Genomic DNA, 21,357 nt, shown 5'->3' with positions numbered 1-21,357 from the left:
GAGAGGATGTGGAGAAATAAGAAGACTCCTTCACCGCCAGTGGGAATGTAAAATGGTGCAGCTGCAGTGAAAGACAGTTTGCATTTACTCAGAAAGCCAAGTATGGAATTACCATATGACCTGGCCATCTCACTTCTAGGTATATACACAAAAGTATTGAAAGCAGGGACTTAAATAGGTATTTGTACACCAATGTTGATGGCAGCATTATTCACGATTCCCCAAAGATGGAAGCAACCCAAGTGTCCATCATCTGATAAACTGATAAATAAAATGTGCTATATACATAGAATGGAATATTATTCACCATGAAAAGGAATGAAGTCCAGACACATGCAATAACATGGATGAACCTTGAAGACATCACATTGAATGAAATAAGCCAGAAACAGAAGGACAAATATTGTATGATTTCACTGATATGAAATAATTAGAATAAACAAATTCACAGAGGCAGAAACTAGAATATAGGTAATGGGGGGCTGAGAAAGGATAGGAAATAGGGATTCAATGCTTGATTGATACAGAGTTTCTATTTTGGTTGATTGTAAAAGTTTTGATAATGGATGGTGGTGATGGTAGAACAACACTGTGAATGTCATTAACAGCATTGAATTATATATTTGAATGTTGTTAAAAGGGGAAATTTGAGGTTGTATATATGTTACTAGAATAAATTTTTTTTAAACTCCATGGAACTGCACAACACAAGCAGTGGACCCTGCATTAATTGATGGGCTATAGTTAATTGTTGTGATGCTTTGAAGCTGTTATGTACCCCAGGAAAGATCATGTTCTTTTAATCCATTCCTGTGGGTGTACACCTGTTGTGGGTAGGACCTTTAGATTAGGTGATTTCAGTTGAGATGTGATCCCCACCCCCATTCAAGATGGATCTTAATCTTCTTACTGGAGTCCTTTATAAGACAGAAAAATCCTCTAGAAAAGCTAAGAGACAGAAGTGAAGAGAAACCCAGAGAAGCCAAGAAAGACAGAAGCTGAGAGAGGACATACAGGAAACAGAGAGGAAGCCACTGAAGCCAGAAGTTAAAGTAACTAGACCCAGGAGTGCAGGACCAGCAGATACTGGGCATGTGCCCTCCCCTGTGACAGAGGGGTCCCAGATGCCAGCTGCCTGTCTTCAGAGTCCAGGTATCATCATCCTCTTTTTGCCTTGAATTGAACATTTTCATGGCCCAAGAACTGTAAATTGTAAGTTAATAAATCTCCATTGTAAAGGCTAACCCATTTGTGGTATATTGCATTTCATCAGCTTCAGCAAACTGAAACAATAGTACAATTAAAAAATGTGCTTTCATCAATTGTAACAAATGTACCACACCAATGTAACATGTTAATTATAGGGTGGTATATGGGAACCCTTTATTTTACGTATAGTTTTCTGTAAACACAAAAATTCTCTAATTTAAAAAAATAATTAATTGGTCATCTGGGACATTAACCATGTCATCCTCAATGCTGAATGCTTTCTCCATTGTTTCCCTATTCTGAGTTTCAGGCAGGTGGTTTGATCTCAAGTAAAAACACACATGGCTTAAAGGGATAGAGCCATTACATAGCAGAGCAATACCTTGCGATCAGAGTTTTCCACCCCACCAACAAGCTCCTGCACTTCAGAACCCTTTGGCATTAGACTTCCTTAATATATCACCATCCCCAGAAGCTTGTGCATTTCAAAAAAGGATACAGAAGTGAGAATAATGCTTCACAGAAATAGATGAATTTATAATGATGGCATTTTACGCCACTTGGGGAAAATATTAGAAGCAATATTTAGATGTCAAATAAAATCATAATTGTGACCTAATTTGAATATTTTGCAAGTTTGGAGTGGAGGCTGTTGTGCCCTCAAACCGGTGCACATCCCCTCCTTTTCTTTTTAAGAGATACTGAGTAATTTATTTAAAAGACAAGTTCTGTTTCAAGAATGTGTTCTTCCTCTGAAACAACAAAAAGTACCCATTTGAAGAAAAAGTCATTCACTAGTTTTGTTCTCATAAAAGTTTTATGGAAGCCAACTAAAGTTTAAGATGTCCCAGAGGACAAGTAAAGATATTTCTCAGCAAATGCAGAATCGCAATTTTCATTGGTGCTGGGGGATTTTACACACAAATGCAATTTTATTTTACATTTAGAAGAGGTAAGTAAATAGACAAATCAATTTTAGCTGTTCTGAAATTTCACACTGGGTCATTAGTTTTAAAAGATGGGGCTTCAGTAACAGTTAAAAAAACAGAGGCCCAGGGATAAAGATTCTAAGTTAGCAGCCTCAGATCAGAACCAGGAAGACTTGAAAGACCGCTTCCTTGTGATGTTCTCCATTGCATTTTTTACCTTTAATATAGGTTCATGTAGAATTCCTTCTTGTGAAATCATGTTGTTTCTTTTAAAAGAAGCATGACAACTCTAGAACTAAAGTTTTGCCATCCTGGTCAGTGTGATTTGGGGAAGGATCACCAGGAGGCTAAGCCACCTGTTATGTAAGCCTCAGTTTACTCATCTGTAAAATAGGTTTCTAGGGTGTTGATATGATAATGTGTATATAGCAACTGAGAGTCCCAGGCACATGGGAGATGTTCAGTAAATACTGATTTCCCACTTCACCATCTTTTAACTACTACTGTTTCTACACTTGACCGAATCGAATTTAACTTACATCCATGAAGTAAGTTTAACGGTGTAGCTTTTGTTTTCTTTACTCCTTCTGGTTGATTTCCCACATCTGGCTTTGGGAAAAAAGAACTGAACACCAAGCAAAGAACTGAAAAAGCTTAAGCAACTGAGGTTTTTTTGTTCTGTTTTGGTTTTGTTTTTTTTTTTTTTTTTTTTGAATAAGACATTCTTTTAATTTTTAGCTATATGTGAAACTTTTCTAACAACTACCTGGCCTTCTGTTTAAATCTGATTAGGGCATCTTTCTAGTATTCTTTTTTTTATAACAGGTTTGAGATATAATTCACATACCGTACAATTCACCTATTAAAAGTGTACAATTCCATGGGTTTTGCTGTATTCACCCCCAAAAGAAACCCTGCATCCATTAGCACCCATCCCTCCCCAGCCTTAGGCTGTCACTAATCTACTTTCTATGGCTGTCAATTTGCTTATTCTATATATTTTATATCAATGAAATCACACAATGTGTGGTCTTCATTCCTTTTTATTGTCAAATAATATTCTATTGTATGGATATACTACATTTATTTATCTATTTATCAGTTGATGGGCATTAGAGTTATTTCCACTTTTTAGGTCTTAGAATATTGCTGCTATGAAACATTCAAGTACAACTTTTGTGTGGACATATGTTTTCATTTCTCTTGTGTATATATATATAGGAATAGAATTGCTGGGTCATGTGATACCTATGTATTAACTTTTTGAGGAGATGTAAGTCTGTTTTCCAGAGCAACTGTACCATTTTTACAATACCACCAGTAGTGTATGAGGGTTCCAATTTCTTCACACCCTCACATTTGTTATTACCTGACTTTTTGATTATAACCATCCTAGTGGTTGTGAAGCATCTTCTCATTGTGGTTTTGATTTGCATTTCCATCATGGCTAACGATGTGGACCATCTCTTCATGTGCTTATTGGCCATTTGTATATCTTCTTTGGATAAATGTCTCCTCAGATCATTTGCACATTTTTAAAATTGGGTTATCTTTTTTTGTTATTGAGTTGTAAAAGTCCTTTATATATTCTAGATACAAGTCCCTTCTCAGATATTTGATATGCAAATATTTTCTCCCATTCTGTGGATTGTCTTTACATTTTCTTTATGATGTCCTTTGTAACAAGATCACTTTTAATTTTGGTGAAGTTCAATTTACCAAATTTTTTTCATTTGTGTCTTGTGCTATTGGTGACATAATTAAGAAATCATTGCTTAATCCAAGGTCACAAAGACTTATGCCTATATTTTCTTCTAAGAGTTTTAGCTCTTATATTCATGTCTTCGATCCATATGGAATTACTTTTTGTATATGATGTGAGATAGGGGTCCATTTTATTCTTTTGCATGTGTCTATCTAGTGACCCCAGCACCATTTGTTGACAAAGAGTATTCTTTCTCCATTGAATTGTCTTGCTACCCTGGTCAAAAATTAATTGACCATAAATAATTCAGTTTATTTCTGGACTCTCAATTCTATTCCATTTATCTGTATGTTTTTAGTATTTTTAAAATAACTTTTCAATTCCTGCATTTTTATATATAGAAACAACAAGAAGGAAAGTAAAAGTAGCTTTGATCCCACCGTGGTAGAATAAACTATGGTTCCCAGTTCTTCACTCCCCACTAGTAGTTGCACACATCCACAGCCTTATCATGACTTAATTGTGGTGGGTGTGGGGTACACTGGGCCTGGTCCATTTGACTTTGGGCTTAGATATGCAGTCTGCTCTGCCTCTTGGAACAGCAGTGAATGTGATATGATGTGATATGAACTTGAAATGTGTTTTTTTGTGGTTGATCTTGATCACCCTGAAAAGAATATGTCTTGTATTCCAATGGCCCCTGGGGAATGACAGAGGCTGAGAACAGACCTGGACCTTCTCTGTGGTTTGAGCCAAGCCCTGCCTGAGATTAGCCAGACCTCAGCCAAAATTCAGACACATGGGCGGGAAATAAGTGCTTCTTATTGTTTACCACTGAATTGTTTGTGGTTGTTTGCTCTGTAGCAATAGCTGATATACCCACCGCTTAGAGATAATAGCTTCTATCGGTTTGACCTTTTTCCCACACATGATAAAATGAGATTTTATATATGCCATCCATATACTGCTATTGTTTTCATTTACCATAGTAACTTATTAAAAATTCTTTACAAACACAGTTATGTTAATTTAGACATAATATTTAAACCTTGAGAACTTATATTTTTTTAACCATTCCTGTATTACTTTCACTATTACAAGTAAAGGTGCAATGAATTTCTCTCTTTAGTGGTGTACGTTTCACATTATTTCCATGGTATAGATTCCTAGAGGTAGATACATTTGATAAACCCCTATAACCAGAGCTCAAGCTTGAGCCTCTGAATCCCGATTTCCATGTTATTACTGTTTGTGTTTTCACCTACTGTATTTGGCTAAATCCACAATGTTTTGTTTCCTAAGGCATACAAGCAAATTTGATTTCACTTTAAAAAATACATATAGTTTTTGAGAATTCTTCCAGGGGGTTCCATCATACTGTCTTTGGACATTTACATTTTACTCTAAAGAAGAAAATCGTTGCCATGAAAAATTACACTACACAAAGCCTTCTTTTCCTTTGGACTTACATGGAACTAGGGTATGGAGACAAAATGAGAGCTCATAGTTCTCTTTATTGGCATAGTTGAGAAAAGATCCTATACCCCGGGGGTGGTACCTAAGATTGTTTCCAGGTCTACTTTTCTTTGTACTCTTAACAGGGCTTAGCACAGTGCACAGGTGCATTCAATAAATATTGGTTGAGTAATGAATAAATGAATGCAAGACACATAGGGAATATAAAACAACTTTTCACACCAGAAATTACTGCCCTGGCAATGATGAAGAACTACTTTTTTCAGGCTCTTCAGTGAAGAACGTGCTACCTCTAGAATTAGATGTGCAGGACTTTAAAGAGTAGGCCAGATGGCTGACACTGCATCTAAAATTTCCTGTGTAAGTCTTAGCAAATAAATGGACCTCCCTCTGTTCCTTGTTTTACTTCTCCTTTCCCCAAGGAGAATCAAGTTTTTTTTGTTGTTTGTTTTTGTTTTTCAGATTGTTGAATGATGATTGATCTGGTTTCATTTTGGCAACTGCTAGAACAGTTACCTCAGGGGCCCCAAGTACATGCACTGAACTTGCACAGTACATCCACGGAGCCTCTCAGGAAGTTTGGTTCAGGGCACCCATCGTTTACTGTGTTGCAAACAACCACTGACCAAACCTAGCTACTGCCTCCCTGAGTCTGCTCTGAGGGGACAGCTGTCCCCCTACTTCCATCAGCTTCCACACTGGCTTATCAGCACTCACCGTTTTAGGTTATTTCTAAAGATCCCCTTTCAAAGGCAACTATGACTATCTGGCTCAGGTATTATATTATATACTGGTATATATGTTATACATTTAGTATATTGTATAATAATATATTAAGCACCATTATTATCTATTCCATGCCCTAGCACATTCTTTTTTTAAAAAAAAAAAACAACCTTTCTATTGTAGTAACAAATACACAACTGAAAGTTCCCATTTTAGCCACATTCAAGTATACAACAGTGTATTGATTACAGTCACAATATTATTCTACCATCACTGATATCCATTACCCTGGCTTTTTTATCACCTCAAAGGAAACCAACCTCGCCCACTAAGCTCTAACTCCTTCTTCTCGCCCAGCCCCCCACCCTAACCTGTAAACCACCATCTGCCTGTATGAAGTTTGCTTCTTCTAGAGATTTCATATATGTGAGATAATACAGGAGTGGTCTTTTTGTGTCTGACTTATTTCACTCAACATGATATCTTCAAGGTTCATGCTATAGCACCCAGACCTTTCTTTTCAAGTCAGCCTTGCTCGCTTCAGTCCCCTTGTAATTCCCCAGACAGAAATGGGACAAAGGATGGGAAAATTTAATGAGTTTTACTTAAATCGAAGCATACTGAGGACACGAGGGGCCACGCCCGGCACTGAGAGATGGCGTGAGGGAAAGGTCCGGAAGAGGGCTACAGGCCAACAGTGCTCACATCCTGATTTGTGAAGGACGAGCCCAGGCGCAGACACCAGCCACTTATCACACGGGAATCAGTTCCCACACAGAGGTTTACTTGAGGGTGCGAGACCTGCTAACAGAGCAGAGAAGGGCCAAGGGCATCTCCTAAAGGCTGAGGAGAGCTGCTAAGGGTCAGCAAAGAGGGAGAGGTGCGCTCCTCCTGCCCCATTTCTTGTCAAATCACGTGCCCGGCCCTGGAGGACGTGTTAGAGTCACCATAAATATGCCAGCTGAATGAAGTGCATAAAGAAAACAGAAATGTACAGCTCTAGAGTGCCCACAGAAAACTGGATTACCTTGTTGCCAGAAGGAAAAGTTCATTTCAGCTTCTGAATACGGCAAGACATCTCTGCAAGAGAGTGAAAACACTGACTAGACAGTTATCAGATAGCAGCTATCTGGGCAAGAGAGATTCTTCAGTTCGACAGCAATTTAGTAAGGGGGAGTTGCAGTTAAGGCGTATGTATAACTAACTGCTCTCTTACAAATTCTCCTCGGTGATTGCTTTCAGAAGTCAAGTGGCGATTCCATGGTGAAAGAAACAGCCTGTGAGTTTTTAACCATCACAGCTGGGATGATGACACAGCAAAGACCCGCCTCTCAGTCAGAAAGTGCACCCAGAGATAAGGTTCATTTTCAGTGTCCCTGCTGCTGCTCCCGATCGCATGGCAACTGCTCTTCTGAGTAAGTGGGGACCAAATGCATGATTTATTACTGACTGATCAAATAATTTTTTTTCCTATGACATTTGCTTTAACAATGCTCTGTGCGCCACCTCCTAATAATTTCATTTCTCGGGGCTGGGAGGGAGGGAGATAGAAAAAGCAAAAAAGATTGATTTGCAAGTATATGGCAAAACATTGAATAATGAAAGGGGAAACAAAACCACTTAAAACTATTATTAGCAGGGACAGGACTAATAATGGAGCTATAAAACTTGTGTTAGACACATGATATTGATTCTGGTTATAGCATTCTATTCTTGTGTTTTGGTTAAGTAACTGAGGTGTGCAAATACCTGATTAGGTGAGTCATGTTACAATAACATCTACACTTTTTGTTAATGCTTATACAACACACTTGTTTTCCACCATTCCACATACTTTAAGGAATGAAAATGAGAAAATATGTTCTGCCAAGATTTCCAGGAAAATATATGAGTTAGAGGTATAGAATATAAGATCTCCTGGCTAGAAAGTTTGAGAGTTAATTAAGAAAGCTATAAATTAAGCAGCAGTTAAAAAGGAGATGATTGCACTGTATTTAACTGAGGACATTCTGCTTTTTTTGTTTCTTTTGGGCATTCTGGGATTTCCAATATCATTTTGCTTTTATATAAAATTTTTACAATTTCACCAAAATATCTTGCTTGGTTTTCTGCTTACTAATTTAATTATTTACTCAAAGCAAGTTAAACAAATATTTCCAATGTAGACAGAAGAAAAGGAGTGGAACCGAAAAAGAAAAAAGAAAAAAAAAGAAGAGAGACTAAAAGAAAAATCAGGATATCTTAATACACCATGAGCCTAAAATTCATAAACACATGAAAAGTGACTGCGGTTCTATAGCCACATTAAATAATATACTTGATACCCTATTTAATGAATTATCATACTGATCATTTCCTCATCTGGTAGGATTTTTATTTAGCACAAAAAAAATTCATGTCGTCTTTTGTAGTTACTGAAAACTAAATTAAACTATGTAACTATTTATTAAAAGTTTCCATTTCAAAACATAAAGTTGTGGAAATCCAATCACCTCATTTGTTTACATAACTTGAAAGGCTGCTTGCGGAAATCTTTAGGCAAGATAGCAAAATATCATACCTTCTGCCAAACGGACCAGACTTGCTGCATGCTCACCAACCCTGCCGTACTTCTGAGCTAAGTTGACCCTTTGCTAGGTTTTAGCAGACATAGCTTGAATGGTCAAGAGTTTTATACTGATTAGCCGCTATTCTATACCAGGTCAGGCACATTTAGCATCTGCCCTAGGCCTGACTGCTTGCTAGGTATTAGGGCTGCAGCAGTGGACACGGACAAGATACACATGGTCCTTGCACCCCACCGTTGAGTACTGGATGGAACCAAGAGGGTCATCCCTAGAGAGCTATACCCAGAAGCGTGGGAGCATGGATGCAGCATAACAGATCATGCCACGTATGATTAGAGGGATGATATTTACTTATTGGTATAATTGTAGAAAACTTCATCCATTTTCCAAATACTCAGAGATACAGCAACATTTCCACCTGGGATGATGATGTTTTATGCCTGTGGTCACATTTTGAACCCATGAGATATAATTTAGAACGACCTCAGAAAATTAATCTGAGGTTCAGGAGCAGTAAAAAACTGCAGAGCATTATAAGTGATCCTTATCACTTTTTTGTATTTTTAGGTGTGTGCGTGGTTTTTCATTTGGGGGGTTGCAGTTTACTTAGCTGAACATGTAACCTGCATTTTACATCTTGGTTTATTTATTTATTCTTCATCCCCCAGGAGATAGGTTATATTGCTGATTACGCTGTACTGGGAAAAAAGAGGAAGTAAAAAGTAAACTCGTTCCTTTTGAGCGCACTGGTGAGCCTAACAGAGCATGAATCCTCCCAGTTGCTTTTCAATTTCTGTCCACCAAGGTGGAGTCTGGAATTAGGTGTCACCACGGCTGACTCAAAAAGGTTCAGAAAACAGGACTGCAAATACAGCTGTGGTCGTAAAACTAACTCCCAAGGCAGAATAAATTTGAAGGAAAAAAAGGGAAAATATTTATATCAAGTCTGAACTTCACTAGAATTTGACTAATTCTTAGGAACACTGGGGAAATCCATCACCAATTGTCAAAACTTCACCCAACTGACTTTCTAGAGACATCTAGTAAGTGCAAGAGATTGTTCTGTTTTCGCCCAGATTTCAAAGACTATACCACCTATCAGAAGCCAGATTCTCAGAGAGCACTCAAGGAATTGTAGATCGACTCGGCGAAATGTCACATGAGCAAGTAGCTCATGATCTTGCAGAGACTGAGGGTGCTTTCCTTGCAGATTGTAGGTAGGCAATCTATGTCTGCTGCCCCCTGCTTAATTTGAATCCTATTTTAACAATTTAATACTTTTCTTCTGGATATTAATTGGTAGCTATGAGAGGAAGAAGTGGTTGAACATACTGTCATGTAGATATATTTTTTTAAGCTAGTGCAGTAGCTCTATTTTTGAACCATGAAGTATTGCCCAGCTGACGTCTATTTAAAAGTGTATTATTCTTTCAATTTAATAAATGGCCCAAAGAGATTTGAGTTAGTTTTTCCAGTAGAGGTGATTGCTGTGCTTGGGAACCAGAAGTACCGTGGAGCCCTGGGCCAGGCTGGAAGAGCATTCGGGGAAAAAGCAGAGTGAACAGAATCATAGAAAACAATGGGGTCACATGTGGAAGCTCCAGTGATACCCAGTCTTGTGTGGAATTCATTTGGCTCACTAAACTTTGCCATTTTTGGTAATGTTTAGATATCTATCATCACTTTTTTTAAATCATATTTTTATTGTGGAATATAACATATATACATATTTAACAGGTAGAGAGCAAATTTCAAAGCATGTTATGGGTTACAATTCCACAGTTTCAATTATTTCCTTATTGTGAAATATAACATATATACAAAAAGGTAAAAACATTCAAAGTATGATTTAACAGGTAGTTATATAGGAAATTTCCAAGAATGTTATGGGTTACAGTATCATAGTTTCAGTTATTTAACAAAGGATTTATTTAACAAAGGATTATGAATACTGAATCTCTATATTTCTATATAATTTTCTATATTTCTAAATCTCTATATAATTTTCTTTTTTTAGTTGCTAGGGTATTAGAATAGCTAGAAGGAAAGAACTGAAATGGTGGAACTGTAACTCATAACACTGTTTGAAATTTGCTTTATAGCTACTTGTTAAATCGTAATTTGAAAGCTATTACCTTTTTTGCATATTTGTTATATTTCATAATAAGGAAATGACTGAACTATCATTACTTTTAAACTCCTATTTGAGTATTTTGTATTGTCTATAGGACAACTGATTTTCTTTCAAAGGTATCATCTTTTCGAAAAGAAAATACATAAAGAGAAGTGAAAAAATATTACAGCTGTTCTATGGAAAAATATTAATAACAAAAATAGAATACATTTGAAAAATAATTCTATTTTCAGCAGCTTTCAGAATAGATGGCAAATTCTAGGGAAGTGCTCAGTTATGTAAAATATTAAATCATCCCCACACTGAGATATTCAACAGTTTCATTATTTACTTCAACAATTTGATCGCAAAGGGTAAATAGATCTTTATTCTTTTTACAAGTATGGTTATAACACACTACTTAATTTCCAGCCAGTGAAAATTGCTAAGGAATTTCCATTTTGCATTTTTTTCTGACCTAGAATTCCTCCCACTCATTGGAATTTAGTACAAAGTTAAAGCACATTTAGTATCACTTCAGGAAATGCTGACATCTCAAAGAAGTCACCTTCATAACTCAAAGAGGAAGCTGTCTTCATTGCTATTAAGAATTTTTTTAAAATTTTTGCTTCTCAGGCTTCATAAATTACTAATGCTTCCCTTTAATTCATTGAAATTCTTGTTGAAAATTTTCAAAAAAATATTAGAGAACTTGCTTTTTTTGTTGTTGTAAAAATTATTTTTTCTACGGGGTATGGAATCATCATAGAGAAAGAAAAGGCTTATTTTTTAATCAAAACTGGCATAATTCCGATCAACAACACTTAACATTATTTGAATCAAGAATCAAATGACTTACATGCTGTTTCTTTCCTATACGTCATAGCATTTTACTAATTTCGTTGTTAAGAAGTAATAATTAAGTAACAGCATTTTGTATTACCTCCTAACAATATCACTTTTAGCCAAAGTCTATCTTCTGTGCTTCTAGCAGTACTAAATTTGGAAAATTCCAAATCATTTTAATAAATGTTTAATCTGAAAATTATATGTCATCTTAATTACTACTAAATGGTATGTGACAGGGAACTTAAATCTAAAGCAACATCTTGACTATACATGTTTTGCTCTCAGAAGATCTGAGATTGGATCTGAGTTCTTACTTACCAGCTGTTTGATCTTTGACCAGTTATTTAGCCTCTCAGACTCCTTTCCTTATTGTAAATTGGATATTAAAACATGTGCTCCTTACCAAATCATTGGGAGGAGATCATGGAAACAGTAAGAAGTGTTTTGTAAAATTGAGTGCAGCACACAAAGGCGGAATCCATGCATATTATTTGTGCTTTAAAGTTAAACATATGCGAAAAATGCCTTTCAGAATTTCCAGAGGAAAAACTCAACATTTGGAGTATACAGTTCCCAATAAGCAATTTGCAATGATCTCCTTTGACATGTAAAACAAGATGCTGAGACTTGAGTTACTCTCCAAACAGTGTGGCTTATCCGCTTTTTAACACTGACGCACTGAGTTACAACATTTCTACTCTAGATTCCTTTTCACCTCCCAATTGTTTCAGGTGGGAATTTTTTAGTCTTCTCGAGGTCTACCACTATTGTTACATTTATTCTGTGGCCTGTTCCCATTAGGGTACATCAAAAATCCTGCCTCTTCAAAACTCAGAGTACCACAAGTTTACTTGTTACAGCTGCTTTAGATTTACTTTCCTTGTCATGTTGGCTCATATTTAAATACTCATTAATGAAAATAGTAATATTGTTTATTTGCAATTTTATTAACTTTGCTGAGAACTTTTACTGTTCAGAGATCTGTTCTGGTCTCCCGTTGAATACCAGTCCTCTACTGGTTACTTTTCTCTCTCCTGGATTTGGACATGCTGTGTATTCCCTGTTGTCTGTCTAGAGAACTCTCTACTCCAGCTTGTAGGAGTCAATTCAGAAGTCTTTTTGCTTCGCACTTTTATTGGAGCAGTTTTTAGACTGGACTAGAATGATTTATTTACATTCCATTCTGCCCCTTACACTATGTATGGATCTCCATTTTAAGTGCAAATTCCAAGATTTGTTCAAATTTGTATTTCTAGCACCTAACAGATATTTCATAAATGCTTGTTAAATGGCCAAATGACCTCATCTTACATTGGGAAGTGGCAACAGGAGGTGATTTGGATGTTGATCTCTCTTGTTTCTTTAGGATGTGATCATCATGGTGGCTGCCCTCCTGTTGGTTTTGGGGGCCACAGTGATTTTGCGAGCAGACTTACTTCCGGATAAAAAATGTAAGGCACTTACATTCAATTAAATGTTTCTGTTTAAAAAAACAAATACATTATAAAAAGCATAGCTTTATTTTCCCCTATATAAACCTTCAATTAGGAAATTACACATGGTTGTTTAAAAGGGATAGGATATCTATCTTTACCAGAATACAAACCCTTTCTTTAAATGAGCTATATTTTAAGAAAGCGAGGTTGGCTGAAGTGCAATTTTCATGCTGCAGTGAACACTATGGAATAAAGATGGGGAATATGGATTATCTTCCCATATAAAGGATATCGTCCCATGCAAGGAAATGGTTAGAAGTTCTCAGGATCAAAGAATAAAAATCTTCCGTTCTGTTTAGGTCAGAAACTTGCTGATCTATAGGTTTGGTGTGACAACAGAGTTTAAGAAAGGAAAACTGCCACATGGCTCCTATTCCCTATCTAACTCGATCTAATAGAACTTTCTATGAATGGAAATCTTCTGTATCTGCACTGTTCAGTGCTGTAGCCACAAGCCACATGTGACTCTTGAGCATGTGAAATATGAATGGTACAACCAAGGTGATAAATATTTTACATTATTTATTAAATTAACTTCAATTTGAATCGGTATGTAAGGCCAGTGGCTACCATACTGAACGTGAAGTATAGACCCTAGAGGTCATTAAGTGACAAATCCATTAAGTGGATATAGAGTCATGGGAATGTTATTGAACGTCTTGGGAAAATGCTGACAACTTAGTGGCTAAAAGTCTGTACAATACTGTTTCATTTTTCTTAAAAAATTAAAAAAATATATAGATAAGAGCCCACAAAGAAAGAATGAGGTTATAACAATGTTAATGCTATTCTCAGTGGCATGAGTGTGGGTGGTTTTTATCTTCTTCTTTCTGCTCATCTGTGCTTTCCAAAATTTTTACAATGAACAGGCATTTATTTTGTAATTTTAAAAGAAAGGGTTTATTTTGAAAGCAAAATTAGGGTGTTTTATTAAGGAAAAAAAACATTTTCTTTCCATAAATGCCTATTTAAGTATTTTCACTCATAAACTTTTTGACTGTGAATTATAAGAAACACATTTTACATTGTGAACCAGTATACATATAAATATGTAACTGCATTTCTGTGACGAAAACAAGAATTTCATGACAAAGTAGCTATTCTTATTATGTTGATGCACCCGGATATTTTCTATTCTATTGTCTTCCATGTTGATTAAAAAAATTAGCTAGTCACAAACCAATAAATTATCACTTCCCATTAATGGATAATTACCCTCAGTTTAAAACTACTGTTATGATTAATAACAATACAGAAAAGTTACCATTTCAATAAAGAATATGTAGCTGTTGAAGGCAAACACCTAGACAAAGTGAAAAAAGATGAGGAAAAACAGTTTTAAAGAAACCCCTTCCAAAATTATTTCAGTGTTATACTTTCTAATAGCCATAAAACACCATACCAAGCAATAACATGTTTTAAAATGTTTTACTGCACTACCTATACACCATTGAACATTGTGTTGTCTCTTTTATCTTTTAATCAACAGTTTTACTTCTCCCACCTGTTAATTTCACTATTAAAGTTACCGGTTTAGCTCAAGTTCTTTTAAACTGGGAACCAAATCCTGACCAAGAGCAAAGGAATGTTAATCTAGAATATCAGGTGAAAATACATGCACCACAGGAAGATGATGTAAGTGTGTGTTGTAATGGCAACTGTTTTTTAGAGTAAATACTCATTTTGACTGCATTTTCTTTTTCAAATACAATTTTAAGTAACTGGCAACATCAAACCACTAAAGGGCTTTTCTTTGTAGTCCCAGTAGAGCAGTGTCTCTGTTGAAATTACTGTGAACTGGTGTCAGACATAGTGCTTAGCACTAAAGAGTAGTCCAGAAAATTTTAACTTGGAGACAAGTCTTTTGCTTAAGAATGAAAATGTAATTGTATGACCCCACTTACATGAAATATCTAGAATAAGCGAATTATAAGAGACAGAAAGTAGATTAGAGGTTACCAGGGGCTGGAAGAGGCGGGGGGTGGGGGTGCAGATAGGGAATTATTACTTAAAGGGTTTCTTGTGAATGTAATTTAATACCACTGAACTGAACACTTAAAAATGGCTAGAATGGGAAATTTTATGTTATGTTTGTTACCACAATAAAATAAAAGAAAGAAAATTTTGAAATTCTTAAGTTCAGTAAATTAGATCTTGATTTTATGTTTCCTCTAAGGTAGCCCCCAAACAGAAGAGAACAGCCAAGTTCAATGGGAAGAGGGCAGGTGCACAATCAGACCTGGTTCAAATCCTGGTTTAGCCACTTCCTGCCCTTGTGACCTTGGACATGCCTTTGTGACCTTGGGCCAGTCCCTTAACTTCTCAGGGTCTCAGGCTTACTGTGGGGATGTGTTAAGGCACCTGGCCCATAGTAGACACTCAATAAAGTTAAACAAGGGAGAAGCGATTTGTATTAATTATTCTTCAGTCAATATGAAATTCTAGAGATTTTTCCCTCAAAGGAAGGGGACTGGGTCTAGAGATGGTGGTGAAAGGGGACTTGGGCCTTAACTGTAAAATTGTATGTGTTTTATAAGAAAAATGAGATCATGCGTCACTGAGCAATTAATTACTATGTTATTATGATGGTGGTTTTATTTTTACCTTTTCTAGCAAAACTATTTCATTGCATTTTATTTATGTGCCATTTAAGCAGAAGAAAATGCATATTTCATTAGAATCATTCTCTTAATGATTAAGAGGCTCGTCTTTCCCTTTTACATATCATGACTTGTGGGTTTTATTTTTAGTATGAAACCAAGAACACTGAAAGCAAACGCATAACCATCCTTCATAAAGGCTTTTCAGCAAGTGTGCAGACCATCCTTTGGAACGATCGCTCTCTGCTAGAGAGCAGCTGGGTTTCTGCTGAACTTAAAGCCCCACCAGGTAAGGCAGGCCTCTAAATGTTCAGTTTTAAATTTTGGAATTTGCAGATATGGGAAAAGAGAAAAATTAACAACAACTCCCTTGCTTGTCTCTTGTCAGTGACCACTTCCTGTCAAGTTTCCTTCCATGTTTCCACATCCCGACCAATGCTTTTATCACTACTAATTATCACAACCCATCCAATTCCATCCAGCATATCCCTGCCAACATCACTTATACCTTTCACCTCCATGCTCAAAAGCCACAGAGTAAAAAAAAAGTCTGGGCCAAACAGGTTGCTCATAATTAGTTTCCAAGACCTCTTACTAACCATGTCCCACGTGAACTCTCTCCTCTTCTCAGATTAGTTTTCTAACCATGACCTTCAAACCCCAACATATCCCTCCCACAGAGACTTTGCTGACCTGGGTTCATCCCCTGTGTCTGCTTTTCTTTTCTTTTCTTTTTTAATTCAATTTTATTGAGATATATTCACATACCATTCAATCATACCTGGTATACAATCAGTTGGTCACAGCACCATTATATAGTTGTGCATTCTTCACCTCATTCAATCCTTGAACATTTTCATTACCATACACAAAAAAGAATAAGAATAAAAGTTGAAGTGGAAAAGAACACCCAAAACATCCCATCCCCTCCTCCCTCCCTATTATTCATTTACTTTTTGTCCTCGTTTTTCTACTCTACACTGGATAAAGGGAGTGGGAGCCACAGGGTTTTCACAATCACGCAGTCACATAGTGTAATCTATGTAGTTATACAGTCGTCTACAAGAATCAAGGCTACTGGGTTTGTGTGCTGCTTTTCTAAATCCTTTCCATACTTCAAAGCTCAGGTCAAGTCCTGCCTCCTCGGTGAAGTTGTACCCTCACCCCCTTTTAAAAATTTTATTGTGCTAAAATATATATAACATAACAATTCCCATTTTAAATTGCACACTGTTTTTAAGTGCATAATTCAGTGGCATTTATTACATTCACAATGTTATGCAGTTATCACCACAATCCATTTCCAAAACTTTTCATCCCCCCAAACAGAAGCTTTCTGTACCCATTAAACAATAATGCCCCATTCCCCTTTACTCCCAGCCGCTGATAACCTCTAATCTACTTCCTGTCCCTATGAATTTGCTAATTCTAGGTATTTCATGTAAGTGAAATCATAGTTGTCCTTTCATGTCCAGCTTGTTTCACTCGGTGTAATGTTTTCAAGATTCATCCATGTTGTAGCATGTTTCAGAACTTCCTTCCTTTTATGGCTGAATAATATTCCATTTTATGGATATAACACATTCTGTTATCTATTCATCTGTTACTGAACCTTTGGGTTGTTTCCATCTTTTGGCTATTGTCAATGATGCTGCTATGAACATTGGTGTACAAGTTTCCCTTTCTGTTTTCTGTTGTTTTGGGTATATATCTAGGAGTGGAATTGTTGGGTCATATGATAATCCTGTATTTAACTTTTTGAGGAATCACCAAAGTGTTTCCCATAGCTGCCACACCATTTTACATCCTCACCAGCAATGCATGAGGATTCTAGTTTTTCCTTATTGTTGTCAACACTTGCTATTTTCAGTGTTTTTTTTTTTAATAATAGCCATACTTGTGGGTGTGAAATGGTTTTTCATTGTGGTTTGGCTTTGCATTTCCCTAATGACTAATGATGCTGAGCATCTTTTCATCTACTTATTGACCACCTGTTTATCTTCTTTGGAGAAATGTCTATTCAAGTCCTTCATCTGTTTTTAACTGATTTTTTTTTTTTTTTTATAAAAGTCCTTTTTTAAGCTATCCTGAACCTGAGGTTCAGATCTCCCTCCCTCTTCAGATCTCATTCCTTGGTGGTGCTACTCAACTGGCATATACAGCAAATGAACATCCCTTCCATCCCAACCAGACTGTAGGCCTCTTGGGGCCAGGAGCAATACCTCATGCTTGATTGTCTCCATCATAACAAGCAATGCATGCTCTAGATGCAGTATGCCTTCATGGAGTTGGTTGAGGATTTTTTTTTTTTTTCAATTCTATGATTTTCATACTTTGCTGGCAGCTCACAGACCCATGAGACATAACAACCCAGCTGCCACAGGGAAAGATGAAATCCACGGTCTCTATGTTGGTTTCCAGTGGAAAGTTAGTGTTTCTAATACTCGCAATCAGCGATACTTCTGATTAAACACTTGCAAACACATACACAATAGAGGAAAGAAAAGAGAAGTAAGCCATTGGGTCCTGGGCTGTGTGAGTGTATCTGGACACAGTTGTCCTGTTAGGACCATAGGTAACATTCAAACTATTTTCTTTTTGCAACACTGGTGAGGAGACCACGCCTCCTGTATTGTGTCAGTAACTGAGAACAGTTGGAAAAATCTTCCCATTTACTCCTTACAACAGGTTATCCATACCATATGCCAGCCATCTCACAATGGCCTTGATCACAAATACAGAGTAATCCGAGGTAGACACAAGATCACAAGGACCCATTGTTGTGTGATTTCATTAAACGACTTTACCTTCTCTCTATAATGGATAACTGGATTATACCTAAATGACCCTTTCGGCATTACATCTCTGCATCTAATTATTCTTTGAGCACTCCAAAATTGGTTGACACTTATGAAAATTTAGTTATTTCTGTCTTGAAGAAAACGGAATTAATACCAAATAATTTCTTGACAGGCAAGTGTGAGACAACAGACTTTAGGAACCTAAACTGCATTTCAGCATGGACCACCCAGTTGTTTACTGAATGGACAGATTTTCACATGCACATCTATTCATCTACATATATATAAATATATGAATGTGTGTGTGTGTGTGTGTATACATATATATATATATATATATATATATATATAACATACCCGGCAGGCTGTAAGGCTGTAATATTATAAAGCAGATTGACTTTTAGTTGGTTTTCTATTTTTCTTTAACTGCTCTAGACAGTGCATCCCCTTATTGCCTATATCGGGGGGCCCGTTCCCATCACCTCTTCACCCTTGTATGACACTGGCTGACAGTGATGAAAACCAACTTGAACTAAGTTGCAAAGACACCCTTCTATTTTTCAAGACTGAGTCTAAATGCTCCCACTTTGGAGAGGTTGTCTCTGACACACCCCCACCCACACAAAATGCCTTTTCTCTCCTTTCAGCCACCACAACGCCAGTGTTCCTGACAGAGTGCTCCCAAGAGCAAACATTAATATCCCTGAAATGAAAACAAGGCTTTTCTGCTCAAATAATTTTGGGAAATACTAGGTGAAACCAAGTTAAAGAGATTCTGTTTAAAATATCAAGGTTTCCTTGAGTATATTAAAGAGAGCTTTACCATGCTAATATGGTCTGTAAGTCTCCAAAGAGGTGGTTATTATTTCACGGTGTTGTCAAAACTCATTTTCTCCTGAGTAGCAACCTAAACTCTTCATGACACATTTGAATACAATCTCTGTATTAGAATCAAGCGGCATAGGAGTGCTTCCTCAACCAATACTTTTATAGTCGGAAAAACGGAGACCTAGAGTAGGGTTGAGAGTCAAGCTCTCATAGCTCATTATTAGCCAATATGGCATTAAAACACTGAGGTTGTGAGATGCCCAGTCCAAGTTATTTATATTATATGACAGTATATTTTACTTCTCTTGAACTTTCATGTATTTATGTCACACACACAACCCTCATCCTCCAAAGTAGCTGAAAGCCCTCTGAGGTCAGATGCCAGGACTTTGTAATTCTAGCTTTGTCCTCCCCAGTAAGCTGGCCCTTTGCAAATACTAGATTACTCAAAATAGGTGAAGACTGTTTTCCATAATGGATAAGAAGTTTACAATCACTACCATTTCAAAACAAGCACAACATTCACAAGCTATCATGGCAATGTTTTGTTCTTGTTATTTTTGACCACCTAGGGTCTCCCAGAACCTCGATTGTGAATTTAACTTGCATTACTAACACTGTGGCAAGTGACGGCACGCACTTTCGCCCATACCAAGTTTCTCTTCACTGCACCTGGCTTGTTGGTGAGGAAGCCCCTGAGGATACGCAGTATTTCTTCTACTACAGGTTAGTATCTGTTTTTACTTGTGTCAATGTCTTGTTTACTCCATGTTTAGAAAACTTATGAGTGTTCCAATGTAGGTACGGCTCTTGGACAGAAGAATGCCAAGAATACAGCAAAGACCCATTGGAGAGAAATATTGCGTGCTGGTTTCCAAGGACTTTTATCAATAGCAAAGGGCGTGAGTGGCTCGTAGTGCACGTTAATGGCTCGAGCAAGTATGTCACAATCAAACCGTTTGATCAGCTGTTTGCTCTTCATTCCATTGGTAAGACTGACAAATTATCTGAAGTTAAAATAACTGAAGGGGTTGTTGAAAGACTGCACACTTGACTACTTTGCAGGTGTTAAGCAACCAGCCAGCCCATGCTTGAAAACCAAGAGAAAGGTTTCCCAACCTCAGAACTATACAAATTTTTTGACCAGATAATTTTCTACTGTTGAGGGCTGCCCTGTGCATTGTAGAATATTTAGCAGTATCCTTGGATTATACCCAGTAGATGCCAGTAAAGCTCTTTCCTGATTATGACAACCAAAAATGACTCCAGACATTTTTGAATGTTCCCAAGGCGGGGCAATATCGCCTCCAGTTGTGACTCACTGCTCCAGGGAAGGTGAACTTACTGCATCAAGGAGGCCATTTAATTTTCAGCAACTCAGTTGTTTTCTGAAATTTCTGCTCATAGGTCCTGTGACCGATCAGGACCACCCAGAACGATTTTGATCCCTTTCGCTGCAGGATGCCCCCTTGGCTATCCGAAGGCAGCCATGTTTTCTACCCTGATGCCCTTCTTCCCCAAGCTAAGCGCCGCCCTGATTCCGCATGTATTCCACTTATAACACCTCGCGATTCTGGCCCATCTTCTCTGGACATTCTCAAGAATGTCTCTCTCAGCATGTCATTCTCTCAACTAAGCACGTGAGTCAGGGTTTGATCTGCTCGGTTCTCAAAATAGAAGTGGCTCTCCCTCATCCTAGATATTTCTCTTCATGAAATGCATCAGGACCTTTCATAGAGCATTCTCGACTGTAAACCTTCTAGACGTCAAGGGAGGGATGGTGCGTTGTGTGGGCTGTGGAGCCAAGCTGCCTGGACTTGTGTCCTGGCTCCTCCACTGACTAGCTGGGTGACCTTAGATGAGCTGTTCATCCCTCTGTGCCTCAGTCTTCTTAGCTGAAAAATGGGACTAAATTAATACATAATTCCTATGTTTTTTATGTCATAAATGGGGTAATAATTATAAAGTGCTTAGAACAGTGCCTGGCATGTGTTCAATAAAAATGCCAAAATATTCTTATTTGGCCTCTGACATTTATGTATATTTATATACATATAT

The 21,357-nt window shown here is 37.1% G+C and overlaps 1 protein-coding gene across 2 annotated transcripts in view; it reads left to right on the top strand.

Moving 5' to 3' along the window:
* Window positions 1–7,299: 7,299 nt before the first annotated feature.
* The window catches only part of IL5RA (interleukin 5 receptor subunit alpha), a 36,461-nt gene continuing 22,403 nt past the window's right edge, over window positions 7,300–21,357 (top strand). For both annotated transcript variants that reach the window (XM_037829333.1, XM_037829341.1), the window contains exons 1-6: window positions 7,300–7,460; window positions 12,941–13,025; window positions 14,560–14,705; window positions 15,821–15,959; window positions 19,872–20,025; window positions 20,101–20,288. In XM_037829333.1, coding sequence (XP_037685261.1) covers window positions 12,953–13,025; window positions 14,560–14,705; window positions 15,821–15,959; window positions 19,872–20,025; window positions 20,101–20,288 — 700 coding nt within the window. In that variant the 5' untranslated portion in view covers window positions 7,300–7,460; window positions 12,941–12,952. The remainder of the gene's footprint in view (window positions 7,461–12,940; window positions 13,026–14,559; window positions 14,706–15,820; window positions 15,960–19,871; window positions 20,026–20,100; window positions 20,289–21,357) is intronic.

Source organism: Choloepus didactylus, chromosome 1 (assembly GCF_015220235.1).
Source record: "Choloepus didactylus isolate mChoDid1 chromosome 1, mChoDid1.pri, whole genome shotgun sequence".
Classification (NCBI taxonomy): Eukaryota; Metazoa; Chordata; class Mammalia; order Pilosa; family Megalonychidae; genus Choloepus; species Choloepus didactylus.
This window is presented reverse-complemented; position numbering and strand designations above follow the sequence as displayed.